This window comes from Strix uralensis, chromosome 8 (genome assembly GCF_047716275.1).
Source record: "Strix uralensis isolate ZFMK-TIS-50842 chromosome 8, bStrUra1, whole genome shotgun sequence".
Classification (NCBI taxonomy): Eukaryota; Metazoa; Chordata; class Aves; order Strigiformes; family Strigidae; genus Strix; species Strix uralensis.
The window spans coordinates 27111258-27132356 of NC_133979.1; the positions used below are offsets into that span (position 1 = coordinate 27111258).

The window sequence follows — 21099 nt, forward strand, 5'->3', positions numbered from 1 at the left end:
TCTGGCTGCCTTTCGATTTAGTCAAAATGAATGCAAACAATCACGTGGGATTCAGCCAAGCAATGACGTTAAATTCTGCTCTGTCAGAAGACAGCATCTGTCAAAGCCCACATTTAAACTGCTGCCTGCCTGTGCAGCAGCTGAAGAACTACGGAATGGATTTTATAGACCAGAATCCTCAGTTATATCAGCTCAAAACCATTTCTATTACTGCCTAGCAACAATGAAGGAAGGAATAGAGGGAAATCCTATTACTGAAGGCAACTGAACCACTACACACTAGCACTCCCTGCTAACATTACCATTAGAAATATGGATACTGAGGAGAAGAGAACACAGCACTGCATTGTCCGACAAGGGAAACACCAGATGTAAAAGCTCCAATACATCGGCCGTGAACGCCAGACACCCCCGATCAGAACAGAAACGAGAACTACTGTCCTTTTGTTTGAAGGATGAACAAAAAGCCCCAAGACAAGGACAACACTTATAAGCAAGGAAGGTAACACAGCAACGAGCAGACAGATGGACAGATTGGATACTGTGAAAAGCAATCGCAGGAAGCAGACTGTTGGGGGATGTGCGCATGTTCGATAGCATCTTTTTTGCTGAAGTGATGGCGTGCCAAAACTATTTTCTGTGGGTATAATCCTCGCACCATCAATGGCCTGACCAAGGAAGGTATGTCAAATCCTTGTGTGTGATATTCATTTGATTGTCTGTTACCTTTTCAGCCATTACAGATAATGATCGTTGCTAATTTGCAGAGCCCTGAGATACCATGTCTCTGAACAGGGAGAAAGAATTCTACCAGGTTTCCCTCTCCCACAGCACAATGTCACTACCTTACACTTACTAAATCCATTGCTTATAGCCTGCACAAGGTTGGTGTGGTTAGAGAGGAGGGATTAAAGGGATAATGTAGCTACTGTAATGATTGCTTTTAACTACGAAATTAAAACTCAAACCTCTTCACAATACAGAAAAAACAGTTAGAAATCCTCTCAAACTAGGTCAGAATTAATCCTTATCTGAAGTAATCTTAAAGCACTGGTAAAATATCCATATGACATGACACACTGAGAGCACTGAACCATCAAAACAGACCACACAGTCAAATTATATTATCTTAAAAGTACCTTCAGATCTTTTTACACTTGCTTTTTTTCCTCTGAAACACAAGCAAAATGTCATCAAGCTAGTATCAGCCAAGCATAAACTGGGAGCGTGCAGAAGATTGGACATGATTTAAACCATCAGCAGTGCAATCAGGCACCACATTTTACAAGTACTATCAGGCTCCCCTGACATCCCAAAAGGAAACCTTCAAACACTATACACTCTCAAAATGGTGAGCACGTAACTTATCTCATGCCAACATTACAATTTCTGTTTAATATGAAAACACTGACTGTTTGACTTGGATTGGAAAATGATATTCCATCTAATTGCCATTCATTTCTATTTATTGTTGAAATTTAAATACTTCGTCACTAGTGGCAAACAAACAAGATGAATATTTGCAATACAAATTTAAGACCTAAATCTATAGCAATTTAATACACCACAGAAAGAAAGTGCTTATCTGCAAAATCTACCAATGAGCTAAAATCATTAAATGTCAATATAAATGTGCTTTCTTTGCCCAAGGCAATGCTAACGTGCAATAATACAATTGCAACTGAAAGACTGCACATACCTAAGGATGCAGCATACAACAGTCACTGGTTTCAGACCACTCTTAAGACATTCAGAAGATGAAGTCACTTTCCAGAACTTTTAAAAAAAAATAACCTACCCGTAGGCAATACTCCTGGAGAAGCATGCAGAGCTAGTGGTGCTACTTTCGTATCTGACATTTAAAAACCTGCATATCAAATCTCATCCCAAGTACTGTTTTGTGCAAAAGATTAATGCAGTTTGTAAGTGAACTCGAGCACATTATGTGAGGCCTAATACTCAACTGCTGCTGCTGTTTATCAGAATACCGACTCAGGCTGCCTTTTGAACTCTTCCCTCTAATTAAAAAGTTTGCCCACACAGCTAATCAAAATATGAAAATCCAGGACGTGTGAATAGGAAGTCAAATGCTTCAATCTGCAAAGCTGTAATTATAGAGTAGAACTGAAAGTACAAGGAACCGAAACACCAGCAGAGCACAGACCACAAATAAAAATTCAAGAAGCATTCACAGTTTATGTATCTGGCATTTCATAATGCATCGGTGACTGCACAATCAAGTGCCAAAAATGAAGTAGAACTATTATAAATCGTATCTTCAAAATGCAGAGCTACCTGCAACAACACATTTTCAGAGGACAAGGTGATTGTATAGAGACCTTTTGCTATACTTAGGTTTTCTTATCTACTGCCAATGGTTGGTGCCTGCTCATAAGCTTTCTGTGAAATGAAATTTTAAATATTTGGGCAAAAGCAGTAATGCTCTAACCCTAATTAAAGTGAAAGAAGATAATATTTTTATGATACTATTTAATGGTGTTTTTAATATATGCTGACAGTTGTTTACATTAGTTTTAAACAATGCGTCTTAGCATGTAGTATTTTTTCAAGGGTGCAATAGCTATTGCTGTTATTTCAAATGCTTAATACTCACTGCATATTTTGAAATGTCTTACACTTGCATTACAAAGAAAATGAGACAAAGTTATTTGCTCTTTTCAGTCAATAGTTTTATGAAACTGAGAATTACATGTGGGTCCTTCCCTTATCCATACAATTCCTTTTTAAAGGGCAGAGACTGAAGGTTTTCTAGGAAACTCCCACCTTGAAAAAAATCAAGGAAATATATAAGTGGGAAATTACTCTCTTTAAATTTCTTATGCTTGTAGTTCTGTCCCTCACTGTAAAACTTATTTTAATGTGCACAATGTGAGCATGCAGCTAAAAAAAGAAAAAAAGGTTCCAGCGATTACAGCTGCCTTTTCTGGGACACTTTCTCCGTGCATCATAGAAAGACAGAACCTGAAAACAATTGCCAGTTTACACAAAAATTTACATAACTTAAGATTCTCACTTTTCACCTATGAAAATAGGTGCACAACAGAACACTGCTTCAATTAAAAATTAAACACCGAACAGTAGTGCAGTGCAGATCTGGTGAAGTATTAGCAGCCAATGACTGCAATTTTAGAAGTGGAACAACTCAGTGTGACAAAATTAATCTGAATTCTAGCTACTACTCTAAAGTCGTGAAATTCTGGTTTTGACTTTCTTCCTAAACTGCGTACGCATGCAATGGAACGATAATTAATGAAATACTCCCACTGTTGCCCTCCAAACTGCTATCAAACGATTAATTTCCCTGAGATCCAGGGTACCCTTTGAAGTGACATTTATGTTTGCTTATGCAGAGATATTCTTCCCAAATAGCTGAGTGTTCATTTAAAACTCACTGCACACTGCCTAGGAAGTAAATATTATTAGTTTTGAGGGCAGGCTTTTATTTTCTAAGCGTGCAAAAGTAGGTGCAAGTGGTCAGATAAATGTAAGTCTTCTACATTCAGGTCTTATTTTCTTTTATAGAAGGATACTGTCTGAGTTAAAGCAGCATAAGAAGAGTAGTGTGGAATTTCAGGTTAATTCTCAAGGTACATACTTTAGACGCACATGTTTAACAAGCTGTAGACTAGAAAATAATTTTTAGAAAGATAGCTTAGTCTGTGGTAAAATGGCATTAGTCCCAAGCAGTTTAAAGGAATAAAAGTAAAAAAACCAAATACTTTCAGTGAGCCTTAAAAAAAAAATTCATGAATGCTGTGTAACAGGACAATGACAGGGAAGAGCTTAATCTCTAGGCAAATATTTTGCTATTTCAAAAAGTGAATTAAGGAGCAGTGTCTCCTTTTCATATAGGTTTACATTGTCACGAAGCACAGTTAAAATCCCCACTTACTTGCTCCTCCTAGCGGAGGTTGGGAAGAGAGAGAATTCCGACTCAGTGCAATACTACCTCCCCCTTGCTTCCAAACATTGTGAATGAGGCATCTTCTGCATACACGTTATTTTGTTTATATATAACCTGACATACAGTAATTAAAATAAACCTTAGTTATATGTCTCTCCCTACCCTTTTGAAATACAAATTTTCCCTTACATGAACCAGGCAGATTGAATGTTAAGTCACATGCATACAATTTAATAATATATTACTCAACTGCCATCTCATCTTAAATTACTTCCTTACTATGTAAAATCCTGTAATTTCCCATATAACATGTCACTTAGCTTTTAAATGCAGAAATTAATCCAAATATTGGTTTTAGAAGATAGCAAAGCAATTAATAAATTACACATTTATATTAGAAATAGTATTTTCTATGGAGTCTTGCTCAACTGTCATTCTTTTTCCTATACAAAACCCTAGGGCCCAGAAATAAATTAAAGCAAATTGAAAATCACAAACGAATTGCTACTGTGCACTGAAAGGTTCATTTACGAGATGATGTGATCAGCTTTTAATATGCAGCATCATGAAGCTGCCATATTGACTCTGCTCTTGAATATGAAAAAAATTTAAAAGAAAATGAAGCACAGACTACTTTGGCACTTTTTCCTACAGTTACAGCTGCTGGTAACAATACCTGAAATTTCGCTATGAAGTATAGTAGTTACATATACATTTATAGAGAAAAAAAACCCACCCAAACTCATGTTCATCAGATAGTTTGCCAGAAACTTCGTGTTGTGCAATTTTACTTCCAGTTAATATGAACATTTATCCAAGATCTCTGCCTACTAAAAATCACTGGCTTAATTTTAATTCATATGAGCCTGGCAAAACAGCCAAGTAGTGTTCCATTCAATATTTCCCTTCATTGTAGAGTAGAAGGTTAAAGGAGCCTGAAAGGTGACCGAAAATGTTATCCTGTGTTACTATCTGAGGGCTGTGCAGTGAGGTTACTGGACCCTGAAAATTAATTTTGACAGGTGCATCTTCTCATTGACTTTCTGAACACAGTCGGGGCCAGTGGAAACACGCCAAGCAGTGTACTGTGACTAACACAACTCTGCCATAATCAACCTTGCGCCGTCTGTCCCACCACCAATACATGACCATTTTACAAAAAGGGGTTTTAAACTGTGAGCCATACTAGCCTCTGCATGTCAAATCAATTTTAATTAATGCCAATAAACCTTCCATCTGGTATCAAGGCCTGTTCATTCAGTCCTTCTCAAACACTGTATAAGGTTTTCACAGTCAGTATACGTGAACCTACTTCACACTTTTTCTGCTAACATGACCAATTTTATTTTTTTTCCTTTTTACCTTTGGTACCCAGGATGTTTATCAAAACTTCTACCATAAAAAAAAAATAAAAAAGCTAACAATCAAGTCAACTTTAACCATAAAACAAGGTTGGCTTTTAGTATAGATCAAACCTTGTTTATATTAACATGGGTAAGTTTTTCAAAAAAATTGAACTCTAATTTTGTGTTAATATCTAGGTTTTTATTGCAACTTTTATAATGAGTGTGTAAAATTAAAGATTTCTGATTTTCTTTTTTTAAAATCTTTGCAGAGTGAGCCATTTGCAGACAATTACTCAACATGAACAAAAGAAAATGAATACCAAAGAATAGCAGTGGATTCAAAACCGATCGGAAGAGCATTTTGCTTGTCCTTTGTCTCATATCCCATCATTGGATTTTTACAACATGCTTCAGTGGAGAAGACGACACTGCTGCTTTGCAAAGATGACCTGGAATACCAAAAGGTCTCTGTTTCGTACCCATCTCATTGGTCTCATCTCTCTTGTATTTCTTTTTGCTATGTTTCTGTTCTTTAATCATCATGACTGGCTGCCAGGCAGGGCTGGATTCAAAGAAAATCCCATGGCTTACACTATACGAGGATTTAGATCTACAAAAAGTGAGACAAACCACAGCTCTCTAAGGAACGTGTGGAAAGACACCGTACCTCAGACGCTCAGGCCTCAAACAGTCACCAACTCCAACAACACAGATCTGTCACCACAAGGAGTAACCGGTTTGGAAAATACCCTCAGTGCCAATGGAAGTATTTATGAGAAAGGCACTGGGCATCCGACTTCATATCATTTCAAATATATCATCAACGAGCCTGAGAAGTGCCAGGAGAAGACCCCTTTTCTAATATTGCTCATAGCTGCAGAGCCAGGCCAGGTGGAAGCTAGACAAGCTATTCGACAAACTTGGGGTAACGAAAGCCTGACACCTGGCATCCAAATTGTTCGTATTTTTTTGCTGGGGTTAAGCATCAAGATAAATGGGTACCTCCAGCGTACCATACTAGAGGAAAGCAGACAGTACCATGACATCATTCAACAAGAATACTTAGACACCTACTATAATTTAACCATTAAAACTCTGATGGGAATGAACTGGGTTGCGTCTTACTGTCCACATGTTCCATATGTTATGAAAACTGACAGTGATATGTTTGTCAATACTGAATATTTAATACATAAGCTTTTGAAACCAGAACTTCCTCCAAGGCACAAGTATTTTACAGGTTATTTAATGAGAGGTTATGCACCTAATAGGAACAAGGATAGTAAGTGGTATATGCCACCTGATTTGTATCCAAGTGAACGTTATCCTGTATTCTGCTCTGGAACTGGTTATGTTTTTTCTGGAGATTTAGCAGAAAAAATCTTCAAAGTCTCCTTAAGCATCAGACGTTTACATTTAGAGGACGTATATGTGGGGATCTGTCTTGCCAAGCTGCGAATTGACCCTATGCCTCCACCCAACGAGTTTGTCTTCAATCACTGGCGAGTTTCTTACTCCAGCTGTAAATATAGCCACCTAATTACCTCTCATCAGTTCCAACCTAGTGAACTGATCAAATACTGGAACCACTTACAACAAAATAAGCACAATGCCTGTGCCAATGCAGCGAAAGAAAAAGCAGGCAGGTATCGCCATCGTAAACTGCACTAGAAGGACAATGCTCCCTCTTGTCAAATGTATTCCATGTGCAATTTGTAAATACCGCTGAACGCATGTACAGTGAAAATGGATGAGCTTAATGGGACAGCCTTTAGTTGATCCCCATTACATAGTGGAGTCTGAAAATTATTTTTTTAAGTTAAAAAAAGTATAGCTCTTGATAACACTAATATTATGAAACTATAACCAAAAGGTTTTCCCAGCAAATTTGAGGAAAAAAGATGATGGTATATAAGGATTTTTGTGTTAATGTGCAGTAATAAGCATGCACACTTTGGTGGTACAATTGCTGATTTATGTGCCAATAAAATATAATTGAGCATATTTTTCACACTAAAATTTCATTTTAAAAAAATGCATTCATAGCTCTAGTTCTCTTCAGTGTAATGATTTCTTGTTATCTAGAATTGCTATAAAATGAAAAATTAAAAACTACGGAAATGCACAAAGGGCAGTTCAGTTTCACCTTCAAATACCACATTAAAATTATTATATGCTTCTTTAATGTACAATACATGTCACAATGTCACATTTACAATTTAGTAAGACACTACCAATGAACTCTAAAACACTAAGTACTCCCTTAAAGTAGGTACTGTTTGAGGAAGGTTGCTTATTTTGGTTAGGAAGGAGGGATAAATGAAATCAAAGTTCAGAAGATTGACACTTTGTACATCACCTTCAGAAATGCAAGTGGTGTTCTAGATTCAACTGTAGATTCAACTAGATTCTCCTCAAAGAGCTGACTAAAAGTTACTTAATTCTCTAGAAGTCTAGAGCTCCTAAAATCTGGTGCCAAGTAACACTCATCTTGGCATCTTCATGCAAATTCATTTAATCTGCTATTAATTTCCTTACATAATTTCAAGGTAACTCAAAGGCTGATCGGAAATGCAAAACAGAACTTCAAGTCTTTCATCATAGTCTCGAACACGTTCCATTTTGTGGAAAGAGGGAGAAAACAAACCACATCATTGTTGATTTTGCTCTTTCCTGCCTGCTAAAAAAAGAAGGATCAGTCAAGTGAAAATAGTTCTGTTAAAGAAAATAAAGCCACACACCTTACTTTATAGGTGGGTAAGACTAGGTCATAAGATTGTGAGTTCCACTTCACAATATGGGCAGGAACAAAATCTAAGCAATTTTAAAAATTAAAGCCACAACACATACCACTGAAAATAAATTGTGAGAAGTAGGTTAGAGCTATTCACGGGTTTCCAGTTTTCTAACAAACAGAACTTTTAAAGCTTATCTTCCAACAGAGTTACAGCAGAGTTGTATCAGAATCAAGTTATTACTGTTTGTCACAGTGCCAGGGTAAGCAGTACCCACCTTTGATTTCGCAGCAAACGATGGAACTGTGATTAGATTGGCATTTGACTGGGACTTTTTAATTGGATAAAATACAAATATTTGATGTACTTTTATTATTATTTAATAAAATGGATTATATTTATGGTCTTCAGACTTCACTTTTTATGGGAAAGCTGCTCAGGAAGAAAATTTCTAGCTTTAACACTACTTGACTTTTCCAGGGTTCCCTAGTTCTTAAAGCCTAATTTTCATACCATGCACAATACACAGATCAGAGCAGGTTTTTTATCTTTGTAGCAAGAAGACAAATATTATTGAGCACTCTCAGCAGCTGTAAAGCTGTGTATGCAGGAACTTATACACATGAACAGACTGTATTGCACTGTACTAGACCTCTGAAGAAATTCTAGGAGCTCTTATCGAAGATGGGTATGCAAATTTACTCATCACCATTTTTTCGTGATCCTCCACTAAATTTTGTCATCTGCTGTATTTGAGGTATGAGAATTATACATTATGTATTTCCAAGATACCTCAAGTTGTAGAAATATCCCTTTCTGGGGAAAGTAAACATGTGAAAATAATAACACTCTGTATAAGAGATTTCTCTAACTAGATTGAAAGTGCATCCACTTAGTTTATGTGATGACTATTGGTGTTCATGTGACACAGAGATGCAAGTTGTGTTCAAAGAAGTCTTTGGGAGTGTTCTTTCAGCACCCATTTGTAGTTTTCTTCACACTCAACCTGACTGCTTCCTTCCAGCTAACACAGACCACAGTTAATATCCCAGCTGAAAGCCACCTGGCTTAAGTTAATTATTACACAAGCTTTACACAATAGCGCAAGTTTTAGACAACCAGAGTGAGCGTGGAAAGCCAGCTACTACTCAGAGGTATTTGGTTCTGGAAGATGTACAATCCCGTAAGTGGCCTCTCCCTGAGTAATGCTGGCTAAGAACACAATCCATCCTCTTGGAGGGGACTTCCACACTGTTCCCTGCCTTTAGCACTTTCAAGCTTGACTGTAATATATTCTACTTGGATTTTACCAGCTCTGGCTAGTTCAAAATGTCTGGGTATAGTCCAAGAGGTTAATAACTAAACCTTAAATAGTTTGGCACTTGAATCAAAGTTTGACAGCCAAACCACCTCTTGGGTACTCCACTTTGGAGCTCACGCATGATGCTGTTTTGTCCAAGCTTGGCAGAATTATGGTATAATGCCTACGATTTCAGTGTATCAAACTTCTTGGTAGTCAAAATACTAGTGAGGAGTATAAGATGTTAAATAAAAAGCCATTTTTAATGACCTTTAAAGGGTCCAACACAATTTTTAAAAAATTCTATTAATGTTTGGGTGTAAGTTAAAACTACTCTATAAAAATATTTGAATCATTACCAAGACAGCCAAAGGCTACTAACATCGTTTGTATCCAAGTACTGTTTTCTTCCACAGTTCGTTACAAAGCTTTCAAAAGCAGGAGGGACAGCTTGTATGATGAAATATGCAATTATGGAATCAAAGATCTACATTCCATTCTCTGAATGTTTTTACTGTTTTCTAGCTTGTATTTAAGCTATTTGCTCACTCTACTAGAATATAAAAACAGTTTGTGTTAAAAATAGTGCAATAATTATTTATATCATTATAATCTTTGACAAGTTCTCTCACTTTCCTCATAAAGCAAGACAAAAAACTGCATTTTCATTAGCAATGTGATACAAGCTTGTATCTAAAAGTCTAACATGTCTGCAATGCAGTAAAAAAAAAAAAAGGATATAACTAGTTTACTCATTATACAAACTTCTATACCTCAATATTTGCTTTAAATGTTTCTACTTCTCTGTGTGTCTGCATCAGGTTGAAAACAAATACAAGACATCATAATGACTCAAAATTTACTATAAGAAAACAATGCATTGTCATCAGTACCATCGTTATGGCAAAAAAAAATCTTGAAAAGTGAAGAACGGTAACAAAAATCAGAAATTGGAATTCCATAATTTTTCCCTATTTAACTTTTAACTAAATGAAGATTTACACATTAATAACAGATGACCAAAATGAAGTCCCACAAAAAATTGTTATTAACCAACAACAGAACTGTTCCTTTCACATCTCCAAATAAAACAGTGATGTGGATTGTTTGCAGATCACACAGGAATAGAATTGAGCATAGAGAATGTACAACTACAGGTTTTGGTGTAATACAATTGATCCTATCACCAGACAGATTTTTCATGGGTAAAGTTCACAACCTATTCTAGTCTGAAATAAATTACAGGTAAAGGTAATTCCAAGCTCCAGTGGTTGGTCTGAGTCAAAATACAGTGTCCATTAAGATTTTCACTTAAATGTTATACATTAGTTTTATGTCTTGTAAATTTAAAATTTGTATGATGGCAGTGATCTAGAAGGGGTGAGACAGACTGGCTTTCAGGTTAACCTTACTAGACAGTAATTTAAAATTTGCTCTTCTTTGCAATGCAGTAATATAAAGTGTGTCAGTCCATATTTACAAAATATTTTCAGAATATATTAACACGTCAAGACTTGCATTAACTGCCTCAAAATGCAGGCTAAATCAGGCACTGAAGGGGAGGGAAGCACCTAGAAGCCATTACTTTAGACTGCCTCTATATCTCTACTAACTTTCCTGATATGTTAATACAATCCCCAATCATACTTCAATCTAAAATACCTACATAATCCCACAGTGCAAGAAAATCTTATCTCTTGAATGAATACTCATTGCAATGTGTGAAAACTTTCTAGGAGGATATGAAAGGGAGAGGGAAGATGTTAATATAGAAGCTACTACTTCTTACATTTGTGCTATTAGCAAGAACAGGCTTGTAACCGATTTGCAAAAGCATCAATAGTTAACATTTTTCTAATTTTAAAACCCATTTCTCAATCCCTATTTTATGCTGTCAAATAACACAAATAAACGTTGGACAATCACTTAATTACACTACGATAACTGCACCTATCAAATTTTAAGAGCGTTATTGTCCTTTTCATTTCAGCTTATTCTTCCAAAACAGCACGTGATTCCAGTGGCACACAGTCTCACCCTTGCTCACCACAATAATTTCAGATTGCGGATCACACCCAACAGCCACAGCGTTTGCTGTATTACAGATTACATCTCTAGTCCATCCAGTCCCGCCTCCCTCCTCCAGCTCTGCTTCGCAAGACCTAGCCACTCTGTGAGGGGAGCACAGGGGGAAGGAGGGAGGCAGGGAAGCTGCACTGCCAGCCATGCCACACTGCACTGTGAAAATGTAGGTCAGAAAGGAGAGAACATTGTCTTTGCTTTGTACCCACCACAAGAGTGAAGTCAAAGGCTTTCCGGGGCGGGAGGCTGAGGGAGGGCTGTGGAGAACAACTTAGCACATCAGTTAAAAAAGCTCTTGAATGTCAGAAGACATAAGAGTGAAACTAAAAACGTAGCAGATTAAAAAAAATATAGGGCAGGCTCACTGATAAGGGAAAACATTAAAAGCAAGGCCAAATAGCAAGCAGGATCTGAATCTCTAGTGATAAGTGTTTGCACTTCTACCCTTCTGGAGAAAATAAAAATCTAATAGGTAAATCCATTCTGCTAACACAATACTTAGTTTGTGATTGTAGTGCATACTTGCTTTTTATTATGGCCTGAACCAAAGTAATTATAAGGCGTGACACAATGGCATGAACAGCAGGTCAGTAACTTGACAGAGTATTTTATATATAGGAATCTCAGCACATAGTCAAACCAAAAGTAAAGAAACCTAGATCACTTGTATCTAGGATTTACATTTCATTTTCAAAGAAAGAATTAATCCCAGTCTTCATTTGTCCCTGGTTAACCCAAAAGAAGCCTAACCTGGTACAACGTTACCTTCCTTTCAGTTAAATGACTGCAAAGGAATTTAGCTGAACATGGGATATGGATGAAAACTACCATGTTGCCCTTCTGCTATTACCATGGCAACAGTTACAAGAGCTCTCTTAAGCATTTAAATCTGACAGTTTTCATGATAACACTGACTGGATGATAGTAATGATGCATTTGGTTCATGAACTAACTGCTGTACAACTCAAGCTACAGGGTACGAACCATTCCCTTTGCTTTTCTCAAGATGATGTTTGTGGTCAAAACGTTCTGACCAAAACAATAACCTTGAATTACTACTCTCAAAAAAAAAAAAAGGTCCCTCCAGCATAGGGAGAACTCATGGCTTAAAGCTTTATGTACTCTCAAAGGTTTCTGTTTGAATGGTTAAGTTGTGCACAGTTGAGTTACAGGGTAGAGGAGACTGCTAAAATCTTTGACAGGATTTTTTTCAGAGGGCTTTCATTTGCCTGGGAAGGCTTGAAAGAAGAATATGCTTTCTGAAGAGTGAATTCAATAGCTGCTGCTATCTTCCAGATATCATTTGCCTGAGAGAGGAGGAGGAGGAGGAGGAAGAGGAGACCAGTGTTCTTCTACAATCTTTATCAGCTTGTAACCCATATATGCTTTTTAAAATAAGAAAACACTGCAAGCTGCTTTACCTCACTGGGGGCCAAAGGGTACTGAAGAATATATAAGTATGCCTCTGAGGACAAGTGCATCAGAACAAGTGCATCCAGTTCCTTTTAGCCCATTTAGCTTTATTTAATATTACATTTCAACTGTTTAATATGAGTATTTGGTGAACCACTCACTCTGATCTCCCAGATGCTCAGTGTGGGCATAATGGAGAAGTCTCTTTCTTTGCCTCATTAGAAAGAGAAGCGTGTGAAACACATTTCTCATGCTAACATTTTAAGGATACCAGCTTTGATATTGTCTTGCAATTAATTCAACTGGAAAACATGAAGAAACTGAGAACAGTGTGAAATCCTTAACGGTTTAAAATTTCCTGAGACAACAAAAATCAGACTAGAGGAAATAGCCGTGGTTGCAAGGAGGTAAGAGATTAATTTTTTCAACATATAACAGTCCTCAAAAAGTTCAGTATTCTCAGTTCTTTCTCTGTTAACGCTGTTTAAAGTTTTGTATTAAAATAAAAACTAGTAATGTCCATGCCATCATAAAAACACTTAAAAAAACCCCACAACCCCACCACATCTTTTCTTCTAGAAAGGCCAAGTGCTCCCACACCTCAGTAAGCTCCAAGTTTAAAACAAGAAACTACTGCCACAAGAAATCCTTTGTTAATAAAATACCAAACAAGTCACCAAGGAAAACAAAATCCTTGCTTACTGCCTTTACTAAATATTTAATACATCCTGCATTTAAATACGCTGAGGTCTAAGAAAAGTTGAAAAAAAAACCCCAGAGATTCTAGGTTTCATTCAGGATTTCTATGTCGCTGTCATCACTTCCAATAGAAGCGTGAATTTAGTATACAAAAAAAGTAAAATCTACGTCATTATTTCAGCCTGTTGTGCCATAACATATAGGTTGATGCAAGATGATAAAACAAAAATGAAACACTGGAAAACACCATCTGTGACTCAGTCAAAAATTTAGTACTGCCACTTAATGCAAATGCCAGTCTTTTTATAGGCATTCCTCCAAAGTCCACCTAGGCATTGATTTTTGTAGACATAAAAATCCAACTCAATTATCCAGCCTTCTGAATCAAGAGAATAACCAATTTCCCATTGTATCATCTCTGAATAATTTAAAGTACTGTATTTATTTGTTTTTTTAATGTAGAAAAGGGTAACATTTTTATGTCCCAATAACTTAAGGAAACAAGATTACAATTCAGAGGTACTCTTACCATTACTTAAGACTCTAAAATAAAAGTTAATATCATATACATACCTGAGGGGACAACTAACACATCTGTTCCTCAAAAAGCAAATTACAAAGCTTACACTGTAAGCACACTGAGGCATACCAAAGGGAAAAAAACCCCACCACCAACAGCAAAAAAAAAAAAAAACACCAAAAAATCAACAAGCCCACAGAAACCACATTGTTCCTATATAAACGTATCTTCAGGAGAAAAGTATTTTCAATAATGCCTCTGTTAACATCATGAGAAAATTCTATCTTTCAAATCTGAAATGATTTTTAAAAGTTGATGCAGCAGATTACTTCTATCATTTCACCAAATTTGAGATGGTTTATCTATTTTGGAAGCCAACCACATTACTAAAAGCTAATATTTTTCCTAAATTCCCAAAATGTTTAGAAAAAATTATTAGAGGAAAAATGATAGATAATCACAATTCTTTTACTTTACAAAAATTATAATTTATTCAGACTTAAAAGCCAGTCACTACTTCATACTATCTAGCTGTAAATTATCCCCTTTTTAGAAGTAGGCAGGTTTGCTTGTTATGTCCAGCAAAGGTATGATTTTCTTTCCAATCAAAGTTCAGTGGTGAAATGGCTGCTGCAAACAACTTCAGATATCCAACTTACATTAAAGTTAATAAAGGAATAACAGCCTTCTGCCAATAATTTTGGGGCTTTAAGCCTGAGTAAAATATAATGCTGTCATATTAATTTGAAAATGCATTGTCTGGGTCCCTCAACCACTTTTTAATTTTTCTTCCCTTCCACCATTTCCTCATTTTCTACTAGAAGTTAAACAGTTTGAATGATTTATTGTCCAAATTTCATGCTAGCAGAGTGGAATGGAAAAACTAGAATAAAGTACACAATTACATTTTTCCCTACCCCTCCTCCTATTCATCAAGAAGTGTTATGCACATGGACACATGCTTTCTCTAACATCTTGTGCACACATTCTATAAACCAGGACTTTGAGAAACACTACTTTTGTTGAACGTAAGACTCCTTATGACCACTAGTCAAATATTAATATTTTACCTCTTCCAGTTCTGTAAAACAATCTATGAATCCTGTATTAAAAATTTTTCATTGTAAAATATTTTATGTGGAATAAAGGGAGTTTTTGTCCCCCATTTCTTCTCAGAATATTCTCTTGGACTTGTATTAGCACCTAAAGTATTAATATAATACTTGGATCCATAATACCTTGATTTACTCATAGAACAGATAAATCCTAGAATGTTTATGACAAAACTGATCATCAGCATTAAGTGTCTTGTCTTTTTTTCTCACCACCCATGTACAACTGAAGGGCAGAAAGCAGTACATGCTATCATATTCTAGCTAGGACATAGCAAAGTACTTCTGCATCAGTTTGAAGTGCTAAAAGAAAATATTCACCAATACAGTCACTTCAGCATATACAACTATGATCCAGTTTAAAGTTAAGATAAATTGCAGAGTTGGAAGGTGCTCATGCTCTGAAAAGATGGACTGATTCAACCATGCCAGAAGGTTGAGTGGCCTTCACACTGTTTATCATACCCAGATGTATAATGCAAGGTGCTGGATAGCTTCCATTTTTTTCTGTGACACTTAAAGACTCTTGAGCAAAAATAGCTTTACATATTTGCTGAACATATTTCACATTGGCTTTGTCATTGTCAGTTACTTGAAGGGAAAAATTATCACAATGAGATGTGTTGCCATAGAAAAAAAGAAGACTGCCTCCCACCAAGGCCAACAGAAAATTGGCATTTCATTGGTTTCAGCGGCCAATACAGACACAAGAATCCATGTTCAGATTTGTCCACAGCTTTTGGGAAGTCAACAGAAATGGAATAGGTTTTATAATGGTCAATAAAGCTTTCTTTTCTTGCTGTCTTACTTACCTTTGACAACTACCCCTTCACAGCTAAACTTTTTTCAAGTTATCAAAGAGATATGTGGTAACCCACTAGAAGTGAATCTCTGCAAGATGCAGTATGAAAAAATAAGCTTTTTTCTAAACAAGCTCCATAACCATCTCCCTCCCTACCCAAACAACTCAAGAACATACTAATCATGGAACTCAGTGAAATTTCTCAACGAAATTTCTAACTGGTCTTGTTTTAAACAAGCAAACATTAACTCCCTAAACATCACTTTAAGACCCATTCAGAAGAGATGACACAAACCTGACTGGTTCTGATAAATACCAAAACACAGTTTCTGAATTTTCTATTCAACCTTTTCAAAGCTTGCTAACAAGCTAGAGTCCTTTAGATGTCATCAGAGAATTGGTCATATATTGCAGACCAACTCTTTGCTTAACCATGGCATCAGATGGTATCAGACCAAATCAAATTGACCTGTTTCAATGGTTCACCAATGTACCAATACAGATTTTAAAAAATCCAATAAATATAAATAAACGTTGATTAGGACCAGTTGTTACCAACACTCCCTCCCTAAACAGTTGATAAAATTTATCCAACAATTCACAGAAATGTTACCTGAATTTCCCCATTTACTGAAAAAGTCTAAGGATAGAACACAGAAATTCACCTATAGGGATGTTTTCATCTGAGACTATATTATCCTCCATACATACAGTATGGGAGTAGAAATTATCAATAAATTTATTATGCTGCTGCTAACGACATTAAATGAAAAATATCAAAAAAAGCAGCAGAAATACTTTGTAATTATTGTCCATTATTCTAAACTTCAAACACTGAGACACTTCAGTAAGTTACATAGTACATCTCTTTCTATTAAACAGAGAGATAAAAGATGCAAAACAAAGGAAAGTCACACTTCTGGGGAAATACATAGGCAGGACAAGCACCGAAGAAATTGTAAGTCAAAACATTCTGCCCTAAGCAGCTTATGTAAGTAAATGAGAGGATGAATTTTAAGCAGTAGGCTTCAACTGATCAGTGTAAGTGCTGGAAATGAGTGTTTTTCCTTGTATAATGACAATTGAAGTAAAGTGTGAAATGAGTGACTATGCCCTAAAATAAACAGTTGCTCTATTAAACATCCACAGCAATTTAATTTCCTATTCCCTTCTCACCTTAAAGACCCCAAGCATGCTACATAAAACTGAAAGCAAAACCTTTGGGTTTGTTGACTAAAATAAAACCAAAAGTTAAAGAGACCTCTACAATGTTGTGTTTTGTTTTGGTTTTTTTAATAGGCACAGAAAAACTGCATTATGAAAATTTTAAAAGGTATCACATTTACAGAATCACTGAATCATCTAGGTTGGAAAAGACCTCAAAGATCACCTAGTCCAACCCTTAACCTAACATTGACAGTTCTCAACTCCACCATATCCCTAAAAACATCTTCTACATGAAATCCAGATGATCTTGAACTGTGCATGCTGGAAAGTGTGCAATCTTTACAGGCTAGTTAATAAATAGCATCATATTTCTATACAATCTAGCCATTACTACCTGGACCAAAAAGCAATAGTTCAATTTTATTTGTGGATCTGATTCAGATCGAAGCTGTAATCCTAAGTGAGCTAGCAGTAAACATGCACGCAGCACAAAGATATGGGGCCTCAGCAACGAGAGCAGTAGAATATGCATGTGACAGTCCAGGAAAGCTGCTCCCAAACTTACTAGGCTAACCAAAGATCTAAAGGTTTATAATGATTCAAGTAAAGGTGAGAAGTCAAAGCATATTAATTTAGATGCATTAAATTCCCAGATGAACTTTCTAATGCAGGAGTAAATTGGCCTTCACTCACTGTAAACCAAGGAGACTAAACTACAGTGAACTAAAGTAATTTTATTCCTAAAGACATCATCAGCCAATGGCAATTTAATGCATTATAACTTATGAATGTTGATGTTGTACACTTTGGTAATTTGCTTTAATTTGCTTGAGTGCCTTGATCTAGATATAGCCTTAAGGAATGCTTGTATATTGCCATATTAGATTGCATCATCTTTTGTATTAAGGAGAAAAGGTTATTTCTGAACAGCTGAACTATGAAGCACTTGCTTTAACAGGAAAATGGAGACGTTCGTCGAAGACTCTTAACTTCCTAATGACTTCTAGAGACTCTCAGGTGGCAACAGCTTCACCTTGGAAAGACCTGAGGTGTTTAATTGCAAATGAAAAATAACTTAAGATTTTAACCTTTTAAGACAAATCCTGTGTTGGGGAGTTCAGCAGCCACAAGAGAAGGCTGGGAGGAAGTTCCAGAAGATTCTCGAGTCCCCGAAGGGCACTGACTGACTGAGACTCAAAGGCTACCAGAAAGAAAAAAAAAGATCTTCAGACACAGGGGAGTGTTCCCCCACCCCAAACTACACACAGCTATTGCTCTTTGATTAACATTTGCATGAGTGCAAAGACACTTCCAGAAGTCTATTTATTTGTCACAAAATCCCTAAACAAGATGGGAATCCAGGAAGATCTAGTGCTGAAGAAGGCATATAACTTGTGAACTTAAGGTACTGAATAGCTCCCAGGTCAGCAGCAGGATGGAGGCTACATCAGCTGGATGACAGGCTACTGTGGTTAAAAAAAATCAGTTTACATCAAACAGAACACCTGTCAATACTGCTGGAAAGCACACAGGGTCCACCATAAGCTCTTCTACAGCAGCTTGGTAATAAGGAATAAGCATGACTTCAGCCAGGGCTTCATCAACAGAAAAGAAAAATACTAAAATATTGATCAAAAGAACTGAAAACTAACTGAACCCAGATTTACATAAACATATACCCTTCTACGTAGAAAAGTTCTAAGTATTTTACAGTGAAAAGCAAAGAATTAAAAAGTGAAATACAATTCACAGTAATACCAGAATTTACACTGACGTGTAACAAATCCACTACAGATCCATGTTAGAACGAACTAATAAAAGCAGAATACGTCTTTTTCTTCCAACAAGACAATGTCACAAAGCACAAGAAGTTTAAAAATGACTGAGAGCCCTCCCTCCCCACCAAAAAAAACCCCAAAACATATTACAAAAAGGCATAAATGCCTTTCTGCAATATAACTAGAAGCAAAGCATTTTTCCTCCCATCATCTTCAGACTTGCCAGAGAACCTTATTCGACTTCCTCCACCCTTGAGAAAAGAAAACATCTGCCCACCCCATCAGCTTTTAATCTTCTTACAGACAGAATTAATTTAGCTTCCTTCTGGGGAATGTGATAGGAGAGGAAACTGGCCAAGCCTACTTGAGCCAAAATGAGTCTTTTGTTCAAAAGAAAAAAAAAAAAAAGGGGGGGGGGGGGGGGCCACAAAAAAAATCATAACCTGTTTCTCAAAGCTGTGAACATTCTTTAGTTATGCCACGTTTATGAAGTATCAATATATCTCTATGCATTTTAATAGAGTTTAAATATGGCTTCACTAAAGAAACATCACTTTACTGAACATAAGGCAGAAACTCCTTGAAGTTTGCCAAATATTAAATGTCAGGTTTATCAATCATTTTCATTCCACTTATGAGAGGCATCAGAAAAAGTTACATTACTTCCTTAAAGGTATGACTTTTATTCATAACTGAGAACTTTCAGAAATATTAGTATACTAGTAACTACTGTTTCAATTTAATACATTCTTGATCTTAACCTGGAGGATGTTGAGTACTTATTACCTTCTATAGTCTTTTCCTCTCAGCTCCATATAAAGGAGTGATAAAATAGTACTTGCAAATATTTTCTGTGTATTGTAGATTTCTATTTATAAAATGCTTCCTGCATAAGGATTATTTGTTATGGTGTTCACTGTTTAAAAGGATCTAATACCCACATTCATATTTCACTACATATTTCACATTCATATTGAACTACAATTCCCACTGTTTCATACAAGCCAACTACAGGCAGCTTTCCAGAGGAGAAAATAAGAGGACATTAAGAGTTTTGCTGAGAACTGCCAGGGAGAGGAACATAAGAAACCTATTGAACATGTGGTTTTGTTGTACAGTACAACATGCATATGAAAGTTACCCTTATTAAATATTTAGTACACCCAAATAAAGGTGAGCAGACTGCCCGATTAGGTTATTCTTCCATTAGTCTGAATGGCAACTTAACAAACAAGTGAATACAATTTTTAAAAGATCTCAGGTATGAACATGGAAGTTGATTTACATGTTCAAATTTCACATATGAAATTTGAGCCAACTATAAAATTACCCCGTAAAAACAGATGTAACATTACACCAGGCAGTCCAGAGACCCTTTAGATTTTAATTTTTAAGATGGCATTATGATCCATTTAGTATTCTAATATGTATTTTACTGCTTTAATCTGCATTTCACCTGCTGTTCATGTTCAGATATTTTTGGAAGCTTTTTCATGACATTATTTTCCAGACCTAGTTATAAATGTGAAACCTACAATAAAAATGCATGGTTTGTTACAGCATACAGTATCACCCTAAAAAAATAACATATTTTATAGACCAATATGAGGTAGCTGTATATGTTGCATATATTATAATCCGTTGTATATACTATTAGCTACAAAATATTTGGCTTAAGGCCTTATAAAGCCCTCTCCAACCACAAGTCTTTTGTTTTACTGAGTAACCACAGTAAAACACAATTTATCAGGCAGGTTATCTTTTTTAATGACAACTGGATTGCATTTTAATTTCAGTAAAATTGCAATCTGTTTGCCTGATTTACATTAACTGCTCCAAAGATAACTAGTAAGTAGGACTGATGAATACTGCTGCATGACGCACCCTCAAGCTCCTTCTTCCAAAGGAGAGTGTCCCCCCCGCCCCCCAAAAAAACAATTTGTTAGCAGCCTACTTGAGTAACATTCCCTCCTTTCTTCCACCGTATGTTTTGAACCTACTTTCCAATTTCAGTAAAACCTGTAGAAAAGCTATTGCCTTTGTCAATTTTTATGACAATTGCTGGCCAGGGAAATGAAACCCTCAAATTACTGCTCCCAAGGAGGGATAAGCAGGCAGTGCTTTTTTCTCTCTGTCCTCAAAATGGCAGCACCAAGACACCCAAAAGCAAACACCCCTAACTCATCAACTGCACTTCCTTCCAGGTCAAGGGAAGGCATG

At 36.3% G+C, this 21099-nt stretch overlaps 2 protein-coding genes across 2 annotated transcripts in view; one reads left to right on the forward strand and one right to left on the reverse strand.

Moving 5' to 3' along the window:
* The window catches only part of CDC73 (cell division cycle 73), a 111954-nt gene that overhangs the window by 42858 nt on the left and 47997 nt on the right, over window positions 1–21099 (reverse strand). The window lies entirely within an intron of this gene.
* On the forward strand, window positions 15–8412 carry LOC141946633 (beta-1,3-galactosyltransferase 2). The gene is made up of 2 exons (XM_074876761.1): window positions 15–681; window positions 5541–8412. Exon 2 carries the CDS (start codon window positions 5677–5679, stop codon window positions 6940–6942), a length of 1266 nt encoding a protein of 421 aa, XP_074732862.1. The 5' UTR covers window positions 15–681; window positions 5541–5676; the 3' UTR covers window positions 6943–8412.

Coding starts and splice junctions, on each gene's coding strand:
- LOC141946633 (XM_074876761.1), top strand. CDS start 5,677: ATGCTTCAGTGGAGAAGACGACACTGCTGCTTTGCAAAGATGACCTGG.